This window comes from Meriones unguiculatus, assembly GCF_030254825.1.
Source record: "Meriones unguiculatus strain TT.TT164.6M chromosome 13 unlocalized genomic scaffold, Bangor_MerUng_6.1 Chr13_unordered_Scaffold_37, whole genome shotgun sequence".
NCBI lineage: Eukaryota > Metazoa > Chordata > Mammalia > Rodentia > Muridae > Meriones > Meriones unguiculatus.
The window spans coordinates 2,045,298-2,068,660 of record NW_026843647.1 but is presented as its reverse complement, the minus strand read 5'-3'; the positions used below and the strand labels follow the sequence as shown (position 1 = coordinate 2,068,660).

Genomic DNA, 23,363 nt, shown 5'->3' with positions numbered 1-23,363 from the left:
AGTCCTTCTTAGATAAAAGGTTTTATTGTTATGATTAAGAAATTTTATTTTTAGAAAACTGCCTCGCCTTCCTGTGTGTGACGTTGTGAGATCTGCTGGAAGTGGATTCAGAACAGTGGTAGGTGTTGGGAATTGAGCCTAGTACCATCCGGAGCAGCAGGCACCTCCAGCAGTTTGTTATGTAATTTAAAAAAAAAAAAAAGCATTAATCACTGTCAAACAAAATCCCTACAACTGATCTGATACTGGGATTTTGGGGTGAAGAAAACTCAAGAGACCCTCCTGTCACTGCCTGCAGGAATGCTAGGATGACAGGCGTGTGCTGCCATACCCAGCCTTTATATATTTGGAAGAGATTTATTTCCTGTGTCTGACTCCTAATGACGTAATCAAATGTGCAGAGACCCAAGGATCCCTTCTCCAGCTCCCAGGCACTGGACATTTTATACTGTAGCAGCAGCTTCCAAGACATGGGGCGGGGCGATGACGTCACAAAGCAACTGTCCAATCGTGACCCAACGACAGAATGGCATGGCAGGGAGATTTGCAGGCACTTGGAGCAGGGGAATGGCTATGCAGGCTCTGAAAACTAGTAGCAGCAGCGTGAAGAGTCCCCCGTGCCTACTTCCTCCGTAAGGGAAGGTGAGGCACGCCGGCACGATTTGGTGGGAACAGCATGTCGGGCATTCTGGGATTTGTAGGCGTCCCCCGGCCCTGGTACATGCTGCTTAACGGGAGAGACACATAGATGGGACTGCAAACAATCCCAGAAGGCATTGCGCCGCCCAGACGCCATTTTGGTAGTTTTCAGATAAAATCCCAGAAGTCCTTGCCTTGACGCCATGTTTGTAGTTTTCAGGCAGGTGGGTCTCTTCCGCAAAGCATCGTGTTACTGTTGTTACTTCCCTGACCAGCGAGCGCTCGCTCAGAAGTGGGGAAAAAGGATGAAGGTCCGTCTGTGACTAGGTTTGTGTTTACATCCCTGTGGCGGGGGACAGGGAGATGGCGGGGCGGCCTCGGAGCGTCTGCACCCGGAAGTCTCAGCAGGGCAGATCCAGAAGCGAAGCCCAAAGGGAGGGACTTCCGCTAGAGGCGCGCCGCTACCCAGACCTGTTGTCCCCTGTCAGCAGTCTTATCCCAAGCAGTAATGAACTCCTAGTCCTGCTCACACGAGGGGGCGGGGAGGGGAAGAACCTTGGGGCTCGCCGCCTCCCGCACCTGTCCATCGCCCGCCGTCCGTCCTGGAGTCCCCGAGCGGCTCCTGCGTGGGGCAAGGGGGATGGCGGGAGGAGAAGAAGCCCAGTCCTTCTCTCCCACCAGGCCTGTGTGCTTCCTGGGGGAGATGGGTGCATGCCGCCCTGGGTGAGGTTGTGCCCGACCTTGTATATGTTGTCCTGGCGCCCTCTGCTGGCCTGCGTGTGCATGAGCAGGGAGGACCCTATAAACGATGTTTTGGGGGTTGAGTAGGTAAGGTTCACTGGGCTTAGTTGTTAGGGTGCTGGGGACTCAGTACAGAAGGATCTGGGGCAAAGAGAAAAAGGAAGCGGTGGAGAAGAAAGAAGAGGAAGGAAGGAAAGAGAGAACAAAGGAAGAAAGAAATCTGGTTTTTACAGAAAAAAGTCAGCTAATTGAAACTTGGGTACTATTTGGCGTTGGTTTGCTGAATTTAAGCCAACATACACAGGTAAATGTGCAGGTATTCTGTAGTGATAAAAGTAATTGACATTTTTCCACATGGTAAATAAATTATTTTCAGCCAGAACGGAGGTGTAGAACGTGGCAAACCAACACATTTTATTTAGAGTCCGTATCAAATAGGAATGACTTGGTGAACTTTTTCAGAGGAAGCTTCTCATATTCAAACACAAGAGCTATCCCTGGCTGAATGAACTTTCTCTAGTCACCTACACCCTCCTAGTACCCAGGAGATTCTTACTTCCATAAATTCTGGATTGACAGGTTTGATTGCTCACCTCCTGCTTTGTTATGTGAAAATCATGACCCATACCCAATTTCTATAGAGATTAAGCCAGAAGAAAATGATGTGGTGACTGTTTCTGAGCTATTCCATATGGAATGCAGTATATTCAGTGGCCCATGCCCTCCATTAAACGCTTTTGAGCAAAATTGAAATGGAATCTAAAGACAGAAATCCTGACTGGCTTCTACCATGCCAGGTAAGCCTCACTCATAAGCAAGGGAAGCATCAAGATCTTATATTATTGGTAAGTAATTCACTGTCATCAAGCCAGTAAAACATTTTCATCTTATCATTGAAAGTACAAATTAAAATGGAAAAAAAATTTTGTCAAAATGTATGTGTATATATCTGTATCTTACATGATTTGGGGACTGAAAGCACTCATTTGAAGACATTAAATTTGAATGTCTTTCAACGAATATTTTCCTAGTGTGAGATGAGATTCTGTAATATATATGTGTAAATACTATAAAAATATAGCAAGTTCAATAACGAAAATTTTTATGATTTCATGGAATATGTCCAATGACATAAGACTAGGGCATCATATCCAAAGCAACCATTTCATCTAAAATACAATCTATATTCATGACAAGAGACCATAAGAAGATCTTTTTGTGGACAATAAATAACTTGTATTAGAGTAGGCAGTAACTGAAACATAATTGCTTTCACAGATCATTTAATATTAATACAGTATGATGAAGGTGAAACCAAAACTGTGCTCCCATTATTAGATTTTAAAATACAGACAGTGCTCATGAGCTGAGCCGGATCTCAACATGTTAGTGATAAGTGTAATGTGTGGGTTCTAAACCAACAAGATATAAACTAGGACTCATTTACACTTATGACCCTTGGAGATCACCTTCAAATAGGGTATCATGAAGAAGATTGTTGAGCAAGTCAATTAAACTTTTCAGTCAGTCAACGTTAGGCAAATAAAAGATGAAATGTGAATGTTTGTATACTATATAATTTAGTATTATAGGAATCAGTAATGTTTGACATTGATATTGACATAGTCTGTAGTCATGGCTTCCAGTCATAAAATAGGTAAGTATGTCTCTTGTACAGATAACTAAGTACCTATATAGAAGTTCTTTATAACACAAGTTATTAATTAGTTAACACAATATCAGGTTGTGTTATTTTTAAAAGTTGATTTTTTTGTAATCAAGATAATACTGGTGTCTTTACAAAAATATAGAAGTTTTTCTTCTTTTTCCCTTTTGTGGAATACTTTGAGGAGTATTGCAGTGAGTTATTTGAGACTCTTGTAGAATTCATGGTGAATCAGTATACCTAGGCTTGCTTTCCTTGTTCTTTTAATTAAGAGATTTTTAAATTATCATTTCTATCTTGGTTGTTATGTGTCTGTTTTAATAATTTACTTCTTCTTGATTTAATGTTGTTAGATTTTATACATCTAGAAGTCTACCCATTTATTATTATTTTTTTTTTACATTTAAATGCTTAGTTGAATGAAGACTTTTAAAATATGAACCTATCATTCTCTGCTTTCCTTAGTACATATTGTAGTATCTTTTAGACCAGGATTGATACAGTTGACATGGTCTTAAAAGAGAACAGACAGGCATTTCCAAAAGCAGGATTTTTCTCTCAGACAAAACACTGATATGCTATTCTTTTGCGGGGGGAAGTGGAGATTCTGTGCTGTAGTACCAGGGGCTGGAGGTCTTAAGTAGCTTGATGGGGAGGACATACTGTGGGGGTTCAGTGTATAAATTTCTGGCCTTAGTCCTGCCTTCTGTAGGTGTGTGGGTTTATTTCTGAGTATTTGATTCAATTCCATTGACACTCCAAGTCTGTTTCTCTGCCAGTACTTTGTATGCTGTTATTATTACTATTGCTCTATAGTATAGCTTTAGATCATGGATGGAAATAACTTCAGAAGTTCTTTATTATACTGGGTTTGTTTTTTTTAATATGATGTTGAGAATTGTTCTTTCAAGGTCTGTAAGGAATAGTGTTGGTATTTTGATGGGAATTGCATTAATCTCTTGATTTCTTTTGGTAGGATGACCATTTTTGCTGTTATTCTTACTGATCCATAAGCATGGAAAATCTTTTAATTTTCTGATATCTTCTTCAATTTCTTTCTTCAGAGGCTTGAAGGGTTTTTGTTTGTTTGTTTGTTTGTTTTTCATACAGATCTTTCCTTTGCTTGGTAAGAGTTGAACTGATGTACTTTATGTTATTTGTGACTATTGGAAGGTTGTTGTTTCCCCAATTTCTTTCTCAGCTCACTTGTCTTTTGTATACAGGAAGACTTCAGATTTTTTTTTTGAGTTAATTTTATATCCAGCGATTTTGCTGAAGGTGTTTGTCAGCTATAGGAGTTCTCTGGTATAATTTTTAGGGCCACTCATGTATACTATCATATCATCTGTGAATATTGATACTTTGACTTCTTCCTTTCTAATTTGTATCCCTTTGATCTCCTTTATTTGTCTTACTGCTCTATGGACAGGGAGGATGATATCTTTAATGTGTTCTAGGATTCGGTTTGCAAGTATTTTATTGAGTATTTTTGCATCGATGCTCATAAGAAAGATAGGTCTGAAGTTCTCTTTTTTGATTGGGTCTTTGTGGGGTTTTGGTATCAAGGTGACTGTGGCTTCCTCGAATGAGTTTGGTTGCTTCTGTATCTATTTTGTGGAATAGTTTGAAAAGAATTGGAGTTAGGTCTTCTTTGAAGGTCTGGTAGAATTCTGTGCTGAAACCATCTGGCCCTGGGCTTTTTTTTTTTTGGCATGAGACTTGTGATGACTGATTCTAGTTCCTTGGGAGATATAGGACTATTCAATTTATTTACCCAATCTAGATTTAATTTTGGTAGATGGAATCTCTCAAGAAAATTGTCCATTTCATTTAGATTTTCAAATTGTGTGGCATATAGACTTTTCTAGTGAGACCTAATGATTGTTTGGATTTCCTCAGTGTCTGTTGTTATGTCCCACTTTTCATTTCTGATTTTGCTGATTTGGATAATTTCTTTCTCCCCTTTACTTATATTGGCTAAGGATTTGTCTAGCTTGTTGATTTTCTCCAAGAACCAGCTCTTAGTCTTCTAGATTCTTTGAATTGTTTTCTTTGTTTCTAATTTATTCATCTCAGCTCTGAGTTTCATTATTTCTAGTTGTCTACTCCTCTTGGGTGTGCCTCTTCCTTTTTTTCCTAGGGCTTTTAGGTGTGTCATTAAATTGCTTGTATGAGATGAACTACTCTCTGGAGGCACTTAGTGCTATGAACTTTCCTTTTAGCAGTGCTTTCATTGTGTCCCACAAGTTTGGGTAAGTTGTGCCGTCATTTCCATTGAATTTTAGGAAGTCTCTAATTTCTTTTTCCATTTCTTCCCTGACAAAGCTGTCATTGAGTAGAGAGTTGCTTAGTTTCCATGTGTATGTAGGCTTTTTGTTATTTCTGTTGTTGTTGAAGTCTAGTTTTAATCCATGTTGGTCTGATAGGATACAAGGGATTATTTCGATCTTCTTGTATATTTTGAGGCTTCCTTTGTGCCTGATTATATGGTCAATTTTTGAGAAGGTTCCATGAAGTGCTGAAAATAAGGTATACTCTTTTGTGTTTGGGCAAAAAGTTCTGTAGACATCTATTAGGTCCATTTTATTTAGGACCTCTGTAATTGTTATTTCCTTATTTTGCTTCTGTCTAGATGATCTGTCCCTTGGTAAGAGTGTAGTGTTGAAGTCTCCTACTATTAAGTTGTTGGGATCGATGTGTGATTTAAGCTTTAATCATGTATCATTTATCATCAAATTCAGCTTCTGAATTTGGGGCCTAGATGTTCAGGATTATGATGTCCTTCTGGTATATTTTTTCTTTGATGAGAATGAATTGCCCTTCCTCATCTTCTTTCATTAATTTAGGTTGAAAGTCTATTTTTATCAAGAGTATTGGCCTGTGGGTTGTGTGTGTGTGTGTGTGTGTGTGTGTGCATGTGTGTGTGATTTTAATTAGTTTGCTTATGACAGGAATGCTGGATTTCTAGAAAGAGTTTTGAAGTGCTTCTTCTGTTTCTTTTCCTTTTTTTCTTTTCTTGATAGTTTAGGAAGGATTATTATAGCTCCTTTTTGAATGTCTGGTAGAATTCTGGTGTGACTTCATCTTAAGCAGACACACTCAAGTGGAGTAAATGATTAGAAATAATCAAATTCAGAGGTGAAATCTCATTCTATTAAGCCACAGTCACCTTGACACCTAAAGTCCCAAAAGACCCAACAAAAAAAGACAACTTCAGACCTACCTCTCTTATGAACATTGATGCAACATTACTCAATAAAATACTTGCCAACTGAATCCAAGAAAACATCAAAGATATCCACCATGACCAAGTGGGCTTCATCCCTGCATGCAGGGGAGGTTCAGTATATGGAAATCTATCAGTATAATCCACCACATAAACAAACTGAAGGAGAAAAAGCACATGATCTTCTTAGATCCTGAAAACGCATTTGATAAAATCCAACACCCTTTCTTGTTTAAAGTCTTGGACAAATGAGAGGTACAAGGCACATACCTAAACATAGTAAAGACAATATACAGCAAGTCTTTAGCCAACATCAAACTAAATGGAGAGAAACTTAAATCAATCCCAGTAAACCTCAGGGAAAAGGCATGGCTGCTCACTCTCTCAGTATCTCTTCAACATAGTACTTGAAGTCCTCACTAGAGCAGTAAGATAACTAAAGCAGATCAAGAGGATACAAATCAGAAAGGAAGAAGTCAAAGTATCGTTATTTGAAGATGATATAATATACATAAGTAACTGCACAAATTGAACTAGAAAAAGCCTTCAGCTGCTAAACACCTTCAACAAAGTGGCTGGATACAAAATTAACTGAAAAAAATCAGTAGCCCTTATGTGTACAAAAGACAAAAGGGCTGAGAAAGAAATTAGGGAAACTACACCCTTCACATTAGCCAGTAATAAGTACCTTGGTGTGACTCTAACCAAGCATGTGAAACACCTGTTTGAAAAAAATGTCAAGGCTCTGAAAAATGAAATTGAAGAAGGTATCAGAAGAAGGAACGATCTCCCATGCTCATGGACTAGTAGGATTAACATAGTGAAAATGGCCATCCTGCCAAAAGCAATCAATGGATTTAATGCAGTTCCCATCAAAATACCAACACAATTCTTTATAGATCTTGAAAGAACAATTCTTTACTTCACATGGAACAACAAAAATCCCCAGAACTAAAACTATCTTGTACAACAACAGATCGTGTGGAGGCATCTCCATTCCTGATCTCAAGCAATACTATAAAGCAACCGCATAATACTGACATATAAACAGAATGGTGGGTCAATGGAACTGAATAGAAGATGTAGAAATAAACCCATACACCTATGGATACTTGTTTTTTGACAAAGAAGCCAAAACCATACAATGGAAAAAGCCTGCATCTTCAACAAATGGTGCTGGTCTAACTGGATGTCTGCTTGTAGGAAAAAATGCAAAAAGATCCATATTCATCACCTTACACAAAACTAAAGTCCAAAGTGGATCAAAGATCTCAACATAAAACCAGACATAGTAAACCTGTTAAAAGAAATATTGGTGAGGAGCCTTGAACTCATTGGCATAGGAGAATACTTCCTGAACTGAACACCAATAGCTCAGGCTCTGAGATCAAAAATTAATAAATGGGGTCTCATGAAACTGAAAAGTTTCTGTAAACAAAGGACTCTGTCATCAAAATGAAACGACAGCCTACAGATTGAGAAAGTATAGCCCTATAGCTGACAGAGGGCTAATCCAGAATATATAAAGAACTCAAGAAGTTAAACAGCAATAAAACAAGTAGTCCAATTAAAAATGTGGTATAGAGCTAAATAGAGAATTCTCAGTGGAGGAATATTGAATTGCAGAGAAACAGTTAAAGCAATGTTCAGCATCCTTAATCATTAGGGAAATGCTGATCAAAACAACCCTGAGATTTCATCTTACAGCCATCAAAATGGCTAAAGCTCAAGTGACAACACATGCTGGAGGAGATGTCCAGAAAGGGGAACCCTCCTCCATTTCTGGTAGGAATATAAACTTGTACAGCCACTTTGGAAATCAATCTGGCACTTTCTCAGAGAAATAGGAATATTGTTTCCTCAGGATCCAGCTATAGCACTCCTAGCTAGGCATATATCCAAAACATGCTCAAGTATACAACAGGGGCATTTGCTCAACTCTGTTCATAGCAGCTTTATTTGTAATAGCCAGATCTGGAAACAATCCAGATGTCCCTCAAATGAAGAATGGATACAGAAATTGTGGTACATTTACACAATGGTATACTGCTTAGATATTAAAAACAGGAAAATCATAAAAATTGCAGGCAAATGGTGGGAACTAGAAATGCTCATCTTGACTGAGGTATCCCAGAAGTTGAAACAAACACATGGTATATACTCATAAATGGATTTTTAGACATATGTAGGACAAACATTCTAAAATATGTTCACCTCTAGAAGGTAAACAAGGAGGACCCTGGTTACATGATCAGTCCTCACTCAGAATGACAAATGGGACAGATATTGGAAGTGGGAGATACCAGGCAATAGGACAGGAACTGACCACTGAGGGCCTCTGAAGACTGTACCCCACAGGGTATCAAAGTAGATGCTGACATTCATAGCCAAACTTTAGGCAGAGTGCAGGTAATCTTATGAAAGAAGGGGAGATGAGAGGACCTGGAGGGGACAACATCTCCACAAGGAGAACAATAGATCCAAGAAATCTAGGCATAGGGGTGCCAGAGCCCACCAGGAGAGTTGAATGGTTCTTGAGTCGGGAGTGAGGATTGAAATTAATGAAAAAACAAACAAACAAACAAACAAAAAACCCCAAATACACAGCATACAGGAAACTTTTTTAAAGAGGCTCCGGACTGCAGCAGCCGCAGTCACAAGTAGCAAACAGATGTAGCAGCAGCAGCAAGCCACACGCCTTAGCCACAACAGCCTGATTTTTTTTGTAGAGAGCTTTTAAGCCACAGTAAAAACAGCTCAGAACAATGGGTTAAATTTCCACAAGGAGCTGGAGCAAGAGGTATGATCTTCACAAGCTATCTCACCTATCACAAACAAAAGGTGATGGACTTGCAAATTCTTCCTTGACTTCAGTGAAGTCCTGGTAAAAGCAGTCTTTCCACTGAGATATAAATATCAAAGCAGCTGCCAGAGCCACGGCTCCCAACTTAAAGGTCTTTTCTGAGACTGCTACTCCAATCAAGAACCATGCATGGAGATAACATAGAATCTTTAATAGCTCTACACAGTTGTAGCCCATGGCAGCTCCAAGTGGGTTCTGTAGAAAGGGGAACAGTGACTGCCTCTGACATGAACTCAGTGACTGGCTCTTTGATCACCTTCCCCTGATGGGGCTCCAGCCTTACCAGGCCACAAAGGAAGACAATGCAGCTAGTCCTGATGAGACCTGATAGGCTAGGTTCAGGTGGATGGGGAGGAATACCTTCCATATCAGTCATCTTGTGGTGGGGCATGGTAGGACATGAGGGAGGTAGGATTGGGAGGCAATAATGGAGTGAGATACAGTGGGGATACAAAGTGAATAAACTAATTTATTTAAAAATAATAAAAATAGACTCAAAAGTCTAATAAAATTTCTCTGAAGAGAATACAGACATACATCAAAACTATTATCCACTATGAATGACTTGCTTATCCCTGATATGGCACAACATAAGTCAATAAATATAAAAACTACATAAATGATGTATAAACAGAAATCACATGAACATCTCAATAGCTTAAACAAAAACCAAAAAACGTCTTTAAAAAAATCCAACGTGCCTTTATCATATAAGTTTCAAAAGTTGTAAGGCCAGAAGCAATACCTCTCAACACAATAAAATCTATAGATGAGAAACCTGCATCCACAATCATCCCTAATAGAGAAAAGGTTTAGGCAAGTATACTCAGGTCAGAAGTTTGTCATCTATGTTCACCACCCTCACTTTTTTCAATATTTTGCTCAAAGTGCTTGTTTAAGCAATAAAGAAAGATAAATAAAGGAATATAAATAGGGAAAGTAGAATTCAAACTATCACTCTTTGCAGATGATGTAATAATATGCATTGCAGTTCCCCAAAATTCTATCACAAAAAAATTATGAAATGATTAACAATATAACTATGTGACAGGATACAGAATTAACTTGCAGAAATCTATTTACTTTTGTATATACCAACATCAAACATTCAAAGGAGATCTTGAACACACTCCCATTCAGAAATGTCTGAAAGAAAATAAAGTATCTAGTAATAAACAGATGAAAGAAAAAAACACACCCACAATGAGAACTTCAAACACCTGAAGAAATCAAGAAAGACACTGGAAAATGAAGAGACATCCCATGTTCCTGGATTGATGATGGTAAAATTTTGAAAATGACTGTTCTACCAAAAGCTATTCACAAATTCAATGCAAATGCAATGAAAAGCATAATATCATTCTTCACGAACAGAAAAAAAAAAAAAATTCTGCCCAGTTTCTTCATCCATTTCTGTTGTCTATTCTATTTTCTATTCTGAGTGAGACTGGCACCCTCCTGTGGACCCTTGTTATTTCGCTTCTTTGGGTCTGTGGATTGTAGTATGATTATCCTGTACTGTAGGTTTAATATCCGCTCATAAGTGAGTACATAGTATGTGTTTCTATCTATGTCTGTGTTACCTCACTCAGGATGATTTTTTTTCTAGTTTGATCCTTTTGCCTGCAGTTTCCATGATTTCTTATTTTTAATAACTGATTAGTATCCCATTGTGTAAATGTACCAGAAATGCTTTTATACATTCTTCTAGATTTGAGGGACATCTAGGTTGTTTCCAGTTTCTAGCTTTTATGAATAAAACAGCTATGAACATAGTAGAACAAATGTCCTTGTCCTATAATGGAACATCTTTTGAATATGTTCCCTCGAGTGGTATAGCTGGGTTTTGAGGCAGAACTATTCCCAGTTTTCTGAGAATGCACCAGATTGATTTCCAGAGAAGTTGTACAAGTCTGCATTCCCATCAGCATGGGAGGAATATTCCCTTTTCTCCACATCCTCACCAGCATGTGTTGTCACTTGAGTTTTTTATCTTAGCCATTTGAGTGGTATAAGATGGAATCTTAGAGTCATTTTGATTTCCATTTGTCTGATGGCTAAGGACTTTGATGATTTTCTTTAGTGCTTCTCATCCATTCAAGATTCCTCTGTTGTGAATTCTCAGTTTAAATCTGAACCCCATTTTTAAAATTGGTTTAGTTGATTTGTTGGTGTTTAATTTCTTAAGTTCTTTGTATATTTTGGATTTTACCGCTCTGTCTGATGTAGGGTTGGTGTTAGTATTTTCCCAATCTGTTGGCTGCCATTTTGATCTATTGATAATGTCCTTTGACTTACAGAAGCTTTTCCATTTCCTGAGATCCCACTTATTAGTTGTTGATCTCTGAGCCTGTGCTGTTGTTTTTTTATTGTGTCCTATGTTAAGGAGTTCCAGACTTTTCTTCACCTTGTCTTATCTAAATATATCTCTGGTTTTATGTCAAGGTCTTTGATCCACTTGGACTTGAGTTTCTGCATAGTGATACAAAGGGGTCTATTTGCATTTTTCTACAGGCAGACACCTAGTTAGACCACAACCATTTGTTGAAGATGCTGTCATTTTTCCATTGTATGGTTTTATCTTTGTTGAAAGTAAAGTTCCAGTAGGAGCGTGGGTTTATTTCTGTGTCCTTATTCCTGACCTTATTTGTAGAGGATCGGTCTGCTCTCAAGGGTGTTTTATTTTTCCATATGAAGTGCTTGCTCTTTCAAGGTCTGTAAAGAACTATGTTGGAATGTTGGTGGGAAAAGGATTGAATCTGTAGTTTGCATTTGTTAGGAATGCTGTTTTACTATGTTAAGCCTACATATCCATGATTTTGGGAGATCTTTCCATCTTCTGATATCTTCTTCAGTTTTTTTTTCTGTAAAGTCATGAAATTCTAGTCATAGAGGTCTTTCACTTCTTGGTTAGAGTTACAACAAAATATTTTATATTGTTTGTGGCTACTGCACAGGGTGTTATTTACCAAATTTCATTCTCAGCCCATTTTTCATTTGTATACAGAAGGGCTAATGAACTTTTTGGTAAACTGTGTTCCCAGCTATTTTGTGAAAAGTATATATCAATTGTAGGAATGCTCTGGTATAATTTCTTGGGTCACTTATGTATACTAGTATATCATCTGCAAATAGTGATAATTTGACTTCTTCCTTTCCAATGTGTATCTTCTTGATCACCTTCAGTTTTTTTTATTGTTCTAGCTAGGACTTAAGTAGTATATTGAAGAGATGTGGGGAGGATAGGCATCCCATCCTTGTCATGTACCTCATATGAGTGGAATTTAAGTTTCTCTCCAAGTAATTTGATGCTGGCTCTCAGCTTGCTTTTTACTGCCTTTATTATGTTAAGTATGTGCCTGATTCCTTGTATGCTTGATTTCTCCAAGTCTTTTAACATGAAGGGGTGTTGGATTTTGTGAAAGGCTTTATCTCGTCTAATGAGGTGATCATGTGATTTTGTTCTTTCACTTTGTTTATATGGTGGATTACATTGATGGATTTTCATATGTTGAACCATCCTGGTATCCCTGAGATAAAACCTATGCGTTCATTGTGTTTATCTTTCATGTATTTTTGGATTTGGTTTTCGACTGTTTTATTGAGTGTATTTATATCTATGTTCATAAGTGAGAATGGTCTGAAATTCTCTTTCTTTGTTGAGACTTTGGTTTGTGTATCAGGGTGACAGCCATCAGAATGAGTTTGGCAATGTTTCTTCTGTTTGTATTTTTGGAATAGTTTGATAAGTATTGGTATTTACTCTTGTTTGAAAATCGGGTATGATTCTGTGCTAAAGCCATCTGACCCAGGACGTGTGTGTGTGTGTGTGTGTGTGTGTGTGTGTGTGTGTGTGTTTGGCAGAATTTTTAATGACTGCTTCCATTTTCTAAGGTGTTATTGGCTTTGTTGTTTCATTTTATTAATTTTATTGTTTTTGTTTTTGAAGAAAAAGTTTCTGTTGTCTTGTGTGTCCTGTAAGTAGGTATGTGAATCACATGGGCCTCAGACTTAGAGATCCACCTGAATCTGGATCATGGATTGTATGTGGGCCCACATGCCTGTCTTTGTAGTGTTGTTTTGTTTTCTTTTTATATTATTGGCTAATAGACCTGAAATTTGTTCATATCAAACCCGTTGTTTACTTGATCTTTACTCACATCTTGAATTTTGAAATTTTTCAGAGCACATTTCTCTTTTGGCAACTTCAGGCTCATTAACCAATGCTGTTACATTATGGCCACACCCATAAAATTCCAGGAGCCTCCCTTGACCCAGAAACTCACCCAGATTTCTATTTTTTCTCCTTGTTACCTTCCTCCCTCTACTCTCCCCATACCTGATGCCCATCCGCATTACCCTACCCACTCCCTCTCCCACTCTGTACCTTCCCTCTATTTAATTCAGATACATATCTCATTTTCTCTTCAGAGTGAGTTTACTACATCCTGCCTTTACTCTCCTTGACTCTCTGGGTGTGTGGATTGTTCCCTGGTTATCCTGTAATGTATGGTTAATTTCTACTTATAAGTAAGTAGGTACCATGTGGGTCTTTCTGGGTCACAGTTATCTCACTCAGAAAGATCTTTCCTAGTTCCACCCATTCTCTTGCTGATTGCATGAAGTCTTTTTTATTAATAGCTAATTGGTATTCCATTGTGCAACTGTATCACATTCTCTTTATTCATTCTTCAGTGGAAGGAAGTCTAGGCTGTTTCCAGTTTGTGTTTATTACAAATGAATATGCTGTGAACATAGTTAAGCAAGTGTTCTTCTGGTGTAGTAGAGCATCTTTTGGGTATATTACCCTAAGTGGTATAGCTATTAAGGTATGTAGGAATTGACATTTGTCTATTCTAAATTTTTTGAGACATATCTAAATGGATTTCCAAAGAGGTTGTTCAAGTTTTCATTCTCACCATCACTGGAGGTGTGTTCTCTTTACTCCACATTCCTCACCACCGTGTGCTGTCACTTGAGTTTCGTGATCTGAGCTATTCTGACAAGTGTAAGATTGAAATGAAGAATCCTTCAATTTACATTTCCTTGATGACTAAAGACACTGAACAGTTCTTTAAGTACCTCTCATCCATTAGCACTTCCTCTGCTTAGAGTTCTCTGTTTAACTCTGTATGGCATTATTTATTTGGGTTATTTGGTTTGTTTGTGTCTAATTTGTTCAATTCTTTAATTTGAATATTATCCTTTAGTCAGATGTAGGGTTCGTAAAGGTCCTCTCCAAGTCTGTGTGCTGCCATTTGTACTATTGATAGAGTTGTTTAACTTCCAGATACTTTTCACTTTTATGCATCCCTTTTATTAATTGTTAATCTTAGTGTCTGAGCTGTTGGTGTACTATTCACAGAGGTGTCTCCTGTACCAATGAGTTCAAGGCTATTCCCCACTCTCTCTTCTATTGTGTTTAGTATATCCAGTTTTATGTTACAGTCTTTGATCCAATTGGACTTGAGGTTTGTGCAGGGTGGTAAATATGGCTGTATTTGCATGTGTCTACATGCAGACATCAAGTTAGAGAAACACCAATTGCTGAAGATGCTTTCTATTTTTCCTTTGTATCTTTTTGACTTTGTCAAATATCAAATTCCTGTAGGAATGTGTGTTTATTTCTCGGTCTTTAATCTGGTTCCATTATCAATCTGCCAGTTTCTATGCCAATACCATGAAGTTTTAATTACCATTGCTCTGTAGTATAGCTTGAAATTATGGCTGCTGGTACCGCCAGAAATTCTTTTACAGTATAGAAATATTTTATCTATATTGCATTTTCTTTCCTATGAAGTTAATGGTTGCTCTTTCAAAGTCTATGAATAATTGTGTTGGAATTTTGATTGGAATTGCTTTGAACCTATCAATTGCATTTGGTAAGATGGCCATTTTTTACAATGCTAATTGTATGATCCTTGAGTTTGGGAGATCTTTCCGTCTTCTGGTATCTTCTTCAGTTTCTTCCTTCAGGGACTTGAATTTCTAGTCATACAGATCTTTCACTTGCTTGGTTAGAATTATACCAAAACTATTTTATATTGTTTGTGACTATTATTCAGGGTGTTGTTTCCCTAAATTCATCCTAAGCCTATTTACTGTCTGTATACAGAAGGGTTATTGATGTTTTTAGTAAATTTTGTTCTGCGCCACTTTGTGGAAAGTGTTTGTCATTGTAGGAGTTCTTTTTTAGAATTTTTAGATTCGCTTATGTATTCTACTATATCATCTTCGTATAGTGATTCTTTGGCATCTTCCTTTCCAATTTGTCTCCTTGAACATGTTCCGTTGTCTTATTGCTCTAGCCTGGAATTTGGTGGAATTGCTTCAATTTTTTTAAAATTTAATTTGATGTAGTTTATAGGCTTGCACTCCATTGCCTTTATTATATTTAGGTTTGAACCTTTTGTGCATGATCTCTACATTCTTTTAAGATGAATGGCTGTTAGATTTTTTGTCAAAGGCCTTTTCAGCATCTGATGAGATGACCATGTGATTTTTTTCTATCAGATTATTTATAAGGTGAATTAAATTGATGGATTTACATATATTGAACCATCCCTGCATCACTGAGATGGAGGCTACCTCCTCTTGGTGGGCAATATTAATGATGTGTTTTTGGATTCAGTTTCTGAGTATTATATTGAGTATTTTTAGATCGCTTTCATAAATGAGATTTTCTGAAATTCTTTTTTTCTGTTGTGTCTTTATTTTATTTAGTTATAGGGTGATTGTGATCCTATAGAATGATTTTGGCAATGTTCCTTCTTTTTCTGTATTTTGTGGAATAGTTTAAGGAGTATTTGTATTAGCTTTTCTTTGAAAGCCTGTTAGAATTCTGTGCAAAAACCTGCTGGCTCAGAGCTTTTTATTTTATTTTGGAGACTTAATGACTGCTTCTTTTTCCTTAGTGTATGTAGGTCATGTTTATTTTTTTGTTTTGTGGTGTTTGTTTGTTCTTTTTGTTTTTGAAGTTATTTTCTTTTTGTAGTCCTGATTGTCCTGTAAGTAGGTATGTAGATCAGGCAGGGTTCAACTTAGAGATCCACTTTAAAGTGTCTCTAGAGTGCTGGGATTAGTTGTGGGCCCACATGCCTGGCCTTTTTGTTTCTTTGTTATATTATTATGTGATAGGCCTGGAATGTGCATATTGTATATGTCAAACATATGCTCTTCATTAGGATATTAATACTGTTTGAACCTCTGAATCATATGATTGCTTGTTTTAAAATTTTTTGAATGAATATGACTATTTTTCCTGTTTATGTGAATAAATATCTCATGTGTGCCTGGTCCTCACAAGATTCAGAACTCTTGAACTTAGAATAATAGATAGGTGTGAGCCCCTATGTGTTGGGTCAAGGTAAGCCTTTAAGAGGCCCATACGGAATGGCAAGTAAAGCTTCAGGAACTCCTGTTTCTCCTTGAAAGGTTCTGATCCAATGCACACTGTTGCTTTACTAGTGACTCCTAGCACACTAGTGAAGTCTCAAAGGGATCCAAGGCTAGTGCGGTGCTGCTTCCCCTTTCCATATAGGTATATGGAAATATATACCACAAAACTAAGTTGTGGTGTGGCAACTCTCACATTCCTTACAGTTGCACCAACCTGATTGATTGTTACTAGTATTTGAGGCTAGTATGGGATGGTCTGATTGGGCTTTCAGTCATTTAAAGGCTGTAACGCTGTAACAAAGTTTGATCTGCACCTTTGAATGTTGTCTCTGGAGTTTGATTATCAGGTTTCTGTGTGGACCCTGTCACCCCTAACCCACCTACCCCATGGTACCTGATCGCCATCTGTGTAAGTACTGGCAATCAGGCCCAAATATCTGCAAGACCAACAAGATCTCTTCACAGCTGAGCCATCTCTCATGTCCTATGTTGCCTATTTTATTTATTTATTCATTCATTTTTTATTTCTAATAATTTAATTTAAATTTGTGTGCATTGATGTGAGGATATCAGATTGATTGAATTGGAGTTACAGATAACTATGAGCTGTCATGTGGGTGCTGGGAATTGAACCCCTGTCCTCTGGAAGAACAGACAGTGTTCTTAACCACTGAACCATACCTCCAGCCCCCATGTTGCCTATTTATGATCAACATTTACATTCCTAATATTTGCATCTCTCCTTTTGTAATTGTTCAAGTTTTCATTTCATTTTAGCAAGATCGTATTAATGTTACAATTTAAGTGAGGCACTTCAGGTTTCTAGACATGTATACAGTACTGGATAGAATATATAACTCTTTGTAGAAACTTGAGAATGATCTTTCAGTTCTTTCCATGTTTTTAGTTTGATTGATTTTTTTGCAGATTATTCAGGTTCTTATTATGTACTCCTGACTGTCCTGGAACTTATTGCAGAGAGCAGGCTAGCATCCATCTCTATGAGGTACACCATCCTCTGTCTCCTGAGTGATTTTGGAATTAAAGACATCAGAAAATACACCCAGTTTGCCCATTGTTATTATAGTCAGGAATCTTTTATACTATTTCTCTCATGTGGGCTCAGTACTATAGATATGTTTACTCTCTCTGTCTCTTTGTCTGTTAATTGGCATTTCTCTTGCAAATCTATATCCTAATTAAAGGATGTAAAAATTAGAAAGGTAACTCACTATTCAGTTTCCTCCTAAAAGGAGTTGGTTATTACATTAGAACTTGTGTATGAGAAATAAATAAAAGAAACACCAGAATTCTTTGAAAATATTGTAAATGAAGGATACATTTTCAGTATTCTAAGTATCATGCTTTCTGATGTACATGTGCATGAATATTTTAGAGTGCATTGACCTACAATGATGTGCATGTGAACTTCACTCGAGAAGAGTGGGCTTTGCTGGATCCTTCCCAGAGGAGTCTATACAAAGAGGTAATGCTGGAGACCTACAGGAACCTCACTGCTATAGGTAGGACAGTGAATTTTCTTTACTTTTTGAAATATGGGAGACTCTTTATTCATTTTTTATCCACTTCTGTAATTTTTCTTGAGGATGAAGAAGGATGAGGTGAATGGTTCTTTGAGCATACATCATGACCTAAATTTTGCCTTATTTCCAATTACAAATTATACATTTTCTTTTCCTGTATTTTAGGATACAATTTGGAATATCATAATATTGAAGAGAATTGTCAAAGTTCTAGAAAACATGCAAGGTAATTTTCATATGTAAGCGGGTATGAAAGTGATTCTGAAAAAAAATTGATTAGTCATTAGCGCTATGAGGTAGAACTGCAATTTGTTTAGTCTCCTACAACTCAGATATTGCCAAAGGTATTCACAGTAAATAGTTAATGAAAGTATGTCCAAAACATTATACTGATCAATAGAGTCCATAGTAAAGCTGGGGTTAATTATTTACTTGTAGTAATGTTGCTAAGTTTTGTGAGAAGGTCAGTTTTTTTAGAGTAAAGAATGTTGTTGTGGAAAAACCATAATCCCTATAGCACATGTCTCTGATGAAAAAAAAAAAATCAAATCTGTGAATGCAACGTGAAACCATGTCATTTATTTTTTTTCTTTTAACAGTTATATCATATATCACAATGAATACAAATCATGTTACTATAGGTATATTGAAAGAAACAATGGACCACCCAGAACAACTAAAATAAATAGTAGTCCCCATTTTGAATAGATGTTTAAAAGGTACCTGTTATGCTTTATATGGGCTATTCAGAGATGCAAGCAATACAACTAATGACACAGAGGCTTTGTAATATTTTAAAGTTTAGTCAATTTAACTGGTCAGATTCTGAACCCTCTTTTTCTCTAACACAAATAAACCTTAACACAGTGTCCCACTTTTTGGCCAGCTCTACCTCTTTGTTCCTGTTCATGTCCATTTGATGACCTCACTGTCCTGCTGGTGAATCGCCTGATTTTTTTCTTCTTCCCAGCAACCCTCTCTCACTCAGAAGTTCTGCCCTCCATTTTTGCCCTACTATCAGTTGTCAGCTTTTATTTCCAATAGATAAGTAAGGAATGACAAATGTTTACAAAATATAGGACAGGTGATAATGGGCCATAAAGAGAACAATACTACAATCTTGTCAGCACTTAGTTCTCTGCTGGCTCAGCAATCAGCATTTACTTATACTGACACACTTTCACAAAATATACACCAACATCAATTAACAGGTTCCTTAACTTCATTAGTAATTCTCACAAAAATCACACTGCAGAAAATATAAGTTTTAGGAATATATAAATGTTTCTGTTTGTCACAGTTATCTTCGCAAATTTAGGATGGCACACAGTATAGGGACATTTATTCATCCAGTCACTGTGTTAAAGCTCTGAGGTCTTGGATTTTTCTACAAATACATGGAAAACCATCTTATAGAAGAAAGTATAGTGTAAGTGTGAGCCAGGTAACAAATGTTTTTACCATCACATGTATTTTCAAATATGCAAACCCTAGAGAGAAGAACACTATGAATGTAAAAATAATGATGAAAATTTAAGATTTAATTCCTCTTTACATTTTACACCAAATTGTAAAACTAAGTGACATGGACAAAAAGATTCATTAGTGTAATGAATGTGGTAAAGCTTTCATATGTGTCATTCATCTTTGCAGGTTTGAAAATAGTCATAGTGGAGAGAAAGCTTCTGAAGATACTCGATATGACGAAGTCTTTACACGTCACATTAGTCCCCACACATATAAAAGTATGCATATTGGTGAGGATCGCTATGAATGTAACCAAAATGGTAATGCCTTTGCACATAACAGTCACCTCCTAACACATAAAAGGACACATATTGGAGAGAAACCTTATGAATGTAACCAACGTGGTAAAGCCTGTGCACGTAACAGTAATCTAATACACGAAAAAAATCACAATGGAGAGAAACCTTATGAATGTAACGAATGTGGAAAAGCCTTTGCACGTAAAAGTACTCTCATAGTACATGAAAGAACTCACTCTGGAGAGAAACCTTATGAATGTAACCAATGTGGTAAAGCCTTTGCATGTAACAGTAGTCTCCAAATACATAAAAGAACTCACACTGGAGAGAAACCATATGAATGTAACAAATGTGGTAAAGCCTTTGCACGTAACAGTACTCTCCTAGTACATGAAAGAACTCACACTGGAGAGAAACCATATGAATGTAACCAATGTGGTAAAGCCTTTGCACATAACTGTCATCTGGTAGTACATAAAAGAACTCACACTGGAGAGAAACCTTATGAATGTAACCAATGCAGTAAAGCCTTTGCACGGAGCAGTCATCTGGTAGTACATAAAAGGACTCACCCTGAAGAGAAGCCTTATGAATGTATCCAATGTGGTAAGGCCTTTAAACATAACAGTAATCTCCTGATACATAAAAGAACTCACACTGGACAGAAACCTTATGAATGTAACCAATGCGGTAAGGCCTTTGCACGGAACAGTCATCTGGTAGCACATAAAAGAACTCACACTGGAGACAAACCTTATGAATGTAACCAATGTGGTAAAGCCTTTAAACATAACAGCAGTCTCCTGCTACATAAAAGAACTCACACTGGACAGAAACCTTATGAATGTAACCAATGTGGTAAAGCCTTTGCACGGAACAGTCATCTGGTAGTACATAAAAGAACTCACACTGGAGAGAAACCTTATGAATGCAACCAATGTGCTAAAGCCTTTGCATGTTACAGTGCTCTCCTAAAACATAAAAAAACTCACACCTGAGAGAAACCTTATGAATATAACGAAAGTTGCAAAGACTTTGCACGTAACAGTAATTTCCTAATACAGAAAAGAACTCCCACTGGATATAAACCTTATGAATGTAACCAATGTGGTAAAGTCTTTGCACAGAATAGTCATCTGGAAGTACCTAAAAGAACTTACATTGGAGAGAAATCTTATGAATGTACCTCATATGATAAAGTGTATGCATTTCAGAGTAGTCTCTGAAAACCTAAAAGAACACAACTTGAAGAAAAAAACATTATAAATGTAATCTGTTTGGCATCATCTTTGTACAACACAGTCATCTCCTAATACATAAAAATGCATGTTGCAGAAAATTCTTATGAAAATAACCAATGTCATAAAAGCTTTTCATGTAAGAGTCATCTTGAACAAGAACACTTACTGGAGTGAAACCCTATGACTGTAATCAATGTGTTAAAGCCTTTGCATGTCATAATAATCTCCATGTACATAGAAGAATACACACTGGAGGAAAACTATGAATGTAACTAATGTGATAAAGCTTCTTGACGTAATAATATCATATGACAGAAAGAACATATACTGGAGAGAAACCTTATGAATGTAACCAATGTTCTAAAAGTTGCTCTTCACACTCATCTTCAAAGTCATGAAAGAATTCATATTGGACTGAAAGACTATGAGTGCATTTAGCATGGTGAAGCTCTTCCACATTTGTATAGTCATCATCATTAAAGAATTCATACTGGAGAGACATTAATGAATGTTTTAAAATGTGAGGGCTTTGCATATATCTATATTTTTCATCATTATAAAGGTTTCATAATGGAGAGGAATTCCAAGAAAAAAACATTTTTAAGAGGTGCAGCTGAGAGGCACTGTGGTTATGTGGACTAGATATGCAAAATATTTCAAGTGTTTCACATCTTTCTTCTTCACATGTTCTCTTTACAAAATAATTAGAACCCTGTGTCTCTCCACACCCCTGCCCTGTGGATCTTCTGTACTTTCTCCTGCCTTCTTTGATTTCTTTTGTTTTCAACCCATTAAGAATTTATTGTAATGGAGACTTAAAAAATGAAATAAAATGAATTTTCAAATCTTTTTTCAATCTGCTATTTTATCTATAAACTCTACTGTGTACCTTCCTTGTGAAAAGAACCCAGTAATGTGCCATCAGGCCTGGCTCAGATTTTTTGTTTTATTATTATTATTATTATTATTATGGTTTTTTTGAGACAGGGTTTCTCTATGTAGCCCTGGCTATTCAGGCCTTTCTTCTACAGACATCCACCTGCCTCTGCCTCCCAAGTGCTGCGATTAAGGGTGTGTGCCACCATACTTGTCAGGACTCTCTTATAGCCTGGTTGAAGTCATATTTTGTGACTTAGGACATGTCCAGATAAGTGAGTGTGAAGAGCTGGCCAGGGGAGCCTAGAAGAACTGTCATCAGAGACTAGAGAAACTTCCTCCAGGAAATGATGGGAATAGATGTAGATTCCCACAAACAAATGCAAGGTACAAGTGTGGAGTTCTTGAGGAAGGGAAGAATCAAAGGAACCAGGGGTATCAGAGATACCATGAGAACACTGACCACAAAATCAGCTGTCTATGACTCATCCGTGTTAGCACAGATGAGGCCTGGAGGACTCTTCGGGAAGACTTTTTGCACGTGTAGGGAGGGATTAAAGGAGTGTCAGTGGGAGGTGTCAAGAAATCAGGTGACAGAGAAGGGAAGAAGCCAGAGAGGAAGAACCAGAGGGGGTCACATGATGTGAGTGGAGCCAGGAAGGGGCCAGAAGTATCACATGAGAGGTTGGATTGGCCAGGGAGATTAGGGGTGGAGCTGAAGACCCACCTGACATGCAAGGGGCTGGGGGAGGGCCAAGGATGCGGCCAGCGTTTCAAGTGTCACAACCTCCTAAATAGTGATATAATGTACTGTGTAATATTCTATATTATTTTCTGCCTTTTGTCTCAGGTCTCAGGTGTTGAGTCCTGATGTCTCCTTGTTGGGTCACAGGCAGCTGAAGTATGTCTAAGCTACTGCTACAAGACATGATGATGGCATTGACTACTACATAAGGATAACAGAGGGGCCAAGGATTGGGACTTAGGGCTTAAGCCTGAGGCTTCAGGGCTCAGGCATCAGTGACCAGTGATCAGGATTTAAAATTGTGTTTATAGGGTCTGATCTAGGCCCCTCATTCACTTTCATCTCTAAATGATCCACATTCATAAGACCTGGGTCTGCTCCTCTCAAATCTACATATCTCAGGAAACTTTCTTCTTGGATTATTACCAGAAAAAATAAATTATCTTTAGGGACCATTTGTCAACAGTCCTTTAGGAAATGAGCTGATCTTACCCAATCAGAGCAATGTACATTTTGAACATACAAATCTTTTGAAATTGTTTGTTCAACCACAACCAAATTGTTAGCTTTACACTTAATATCTATAGTAGTTTTAATGCATTCAGAAAAAGGTGCAGATGTAGAGCTTGAAGGTCTAATAGCCCTTTTCCATTCAGCA

At 37.4% G+C, this 23,363-nt stretch overlaps 1 protein-coding gene across 7 annotated transcripts; it reads left to right on the top strand.

Annotated features, from left to right (window-relative positions):
* The first annotated feature begins 854 nt into the window (after positions 1-854).
* LOC132650999 (zinc finger protein 431-like) lies at positions 855-21,935 on the top strand. Of its 7 annotated transcripts, none has more exons than XM_060376322.1 (5): positions 855-966; positions 2,022-2,225; positions 17,930-18,056; positions 18,243-18,303; positions 19,731-21,935. In XM_060376322.1, exons 2-5 carry the CDS (start codon positions 2,133-2,135, stop codon positions 20,839-20,841), a joined length of 1,392 nt encoding a protein of 463 aa, XP_060232305.1. In that variant the 5' UTR covers positions 855-966; positions 2,022-2,132; the 3' UTR covers positions 20,842-21,935. The 7 variants fall into 7 exon arrangements, with proteins under 7 accessions (XP_060232305.1, XP_060232308.1, XP_060232304.1 ...); XM_060376325.1 differs by having other exon boundaries at positions 1,960-2,177; XM_060376321.1 differs by having other exon boundaries at positions 1,960-2,225.
* Positions 21,936-23,363: the final 1,428 nt, after the last annotated feature.

Bases quoted from the DNA above. Each gene is read 5' to 3' on its own strand.
- LOC132650999 (XM_060376322.1), top strand. From the start codon at position 2,133: ATGGAATCTAAAGACAGAAATCCTGACTGGCTTCTACCATGCCAGGTA. The intron at 2,226-17,929 runs GTAAGTAATTCA...TGAATATTTTAG, and splicing joins ATCAAGATCTTATATTATTG to AGTGCATTGACCTACAATGA. The intron at 18,304-19,730 runs GTAATTTTCATA...TCATCTTTGCAG, and splicing joins AGTTCTAGAAAACATGCAAG to GTTTGAAAATAGTCATAGTG.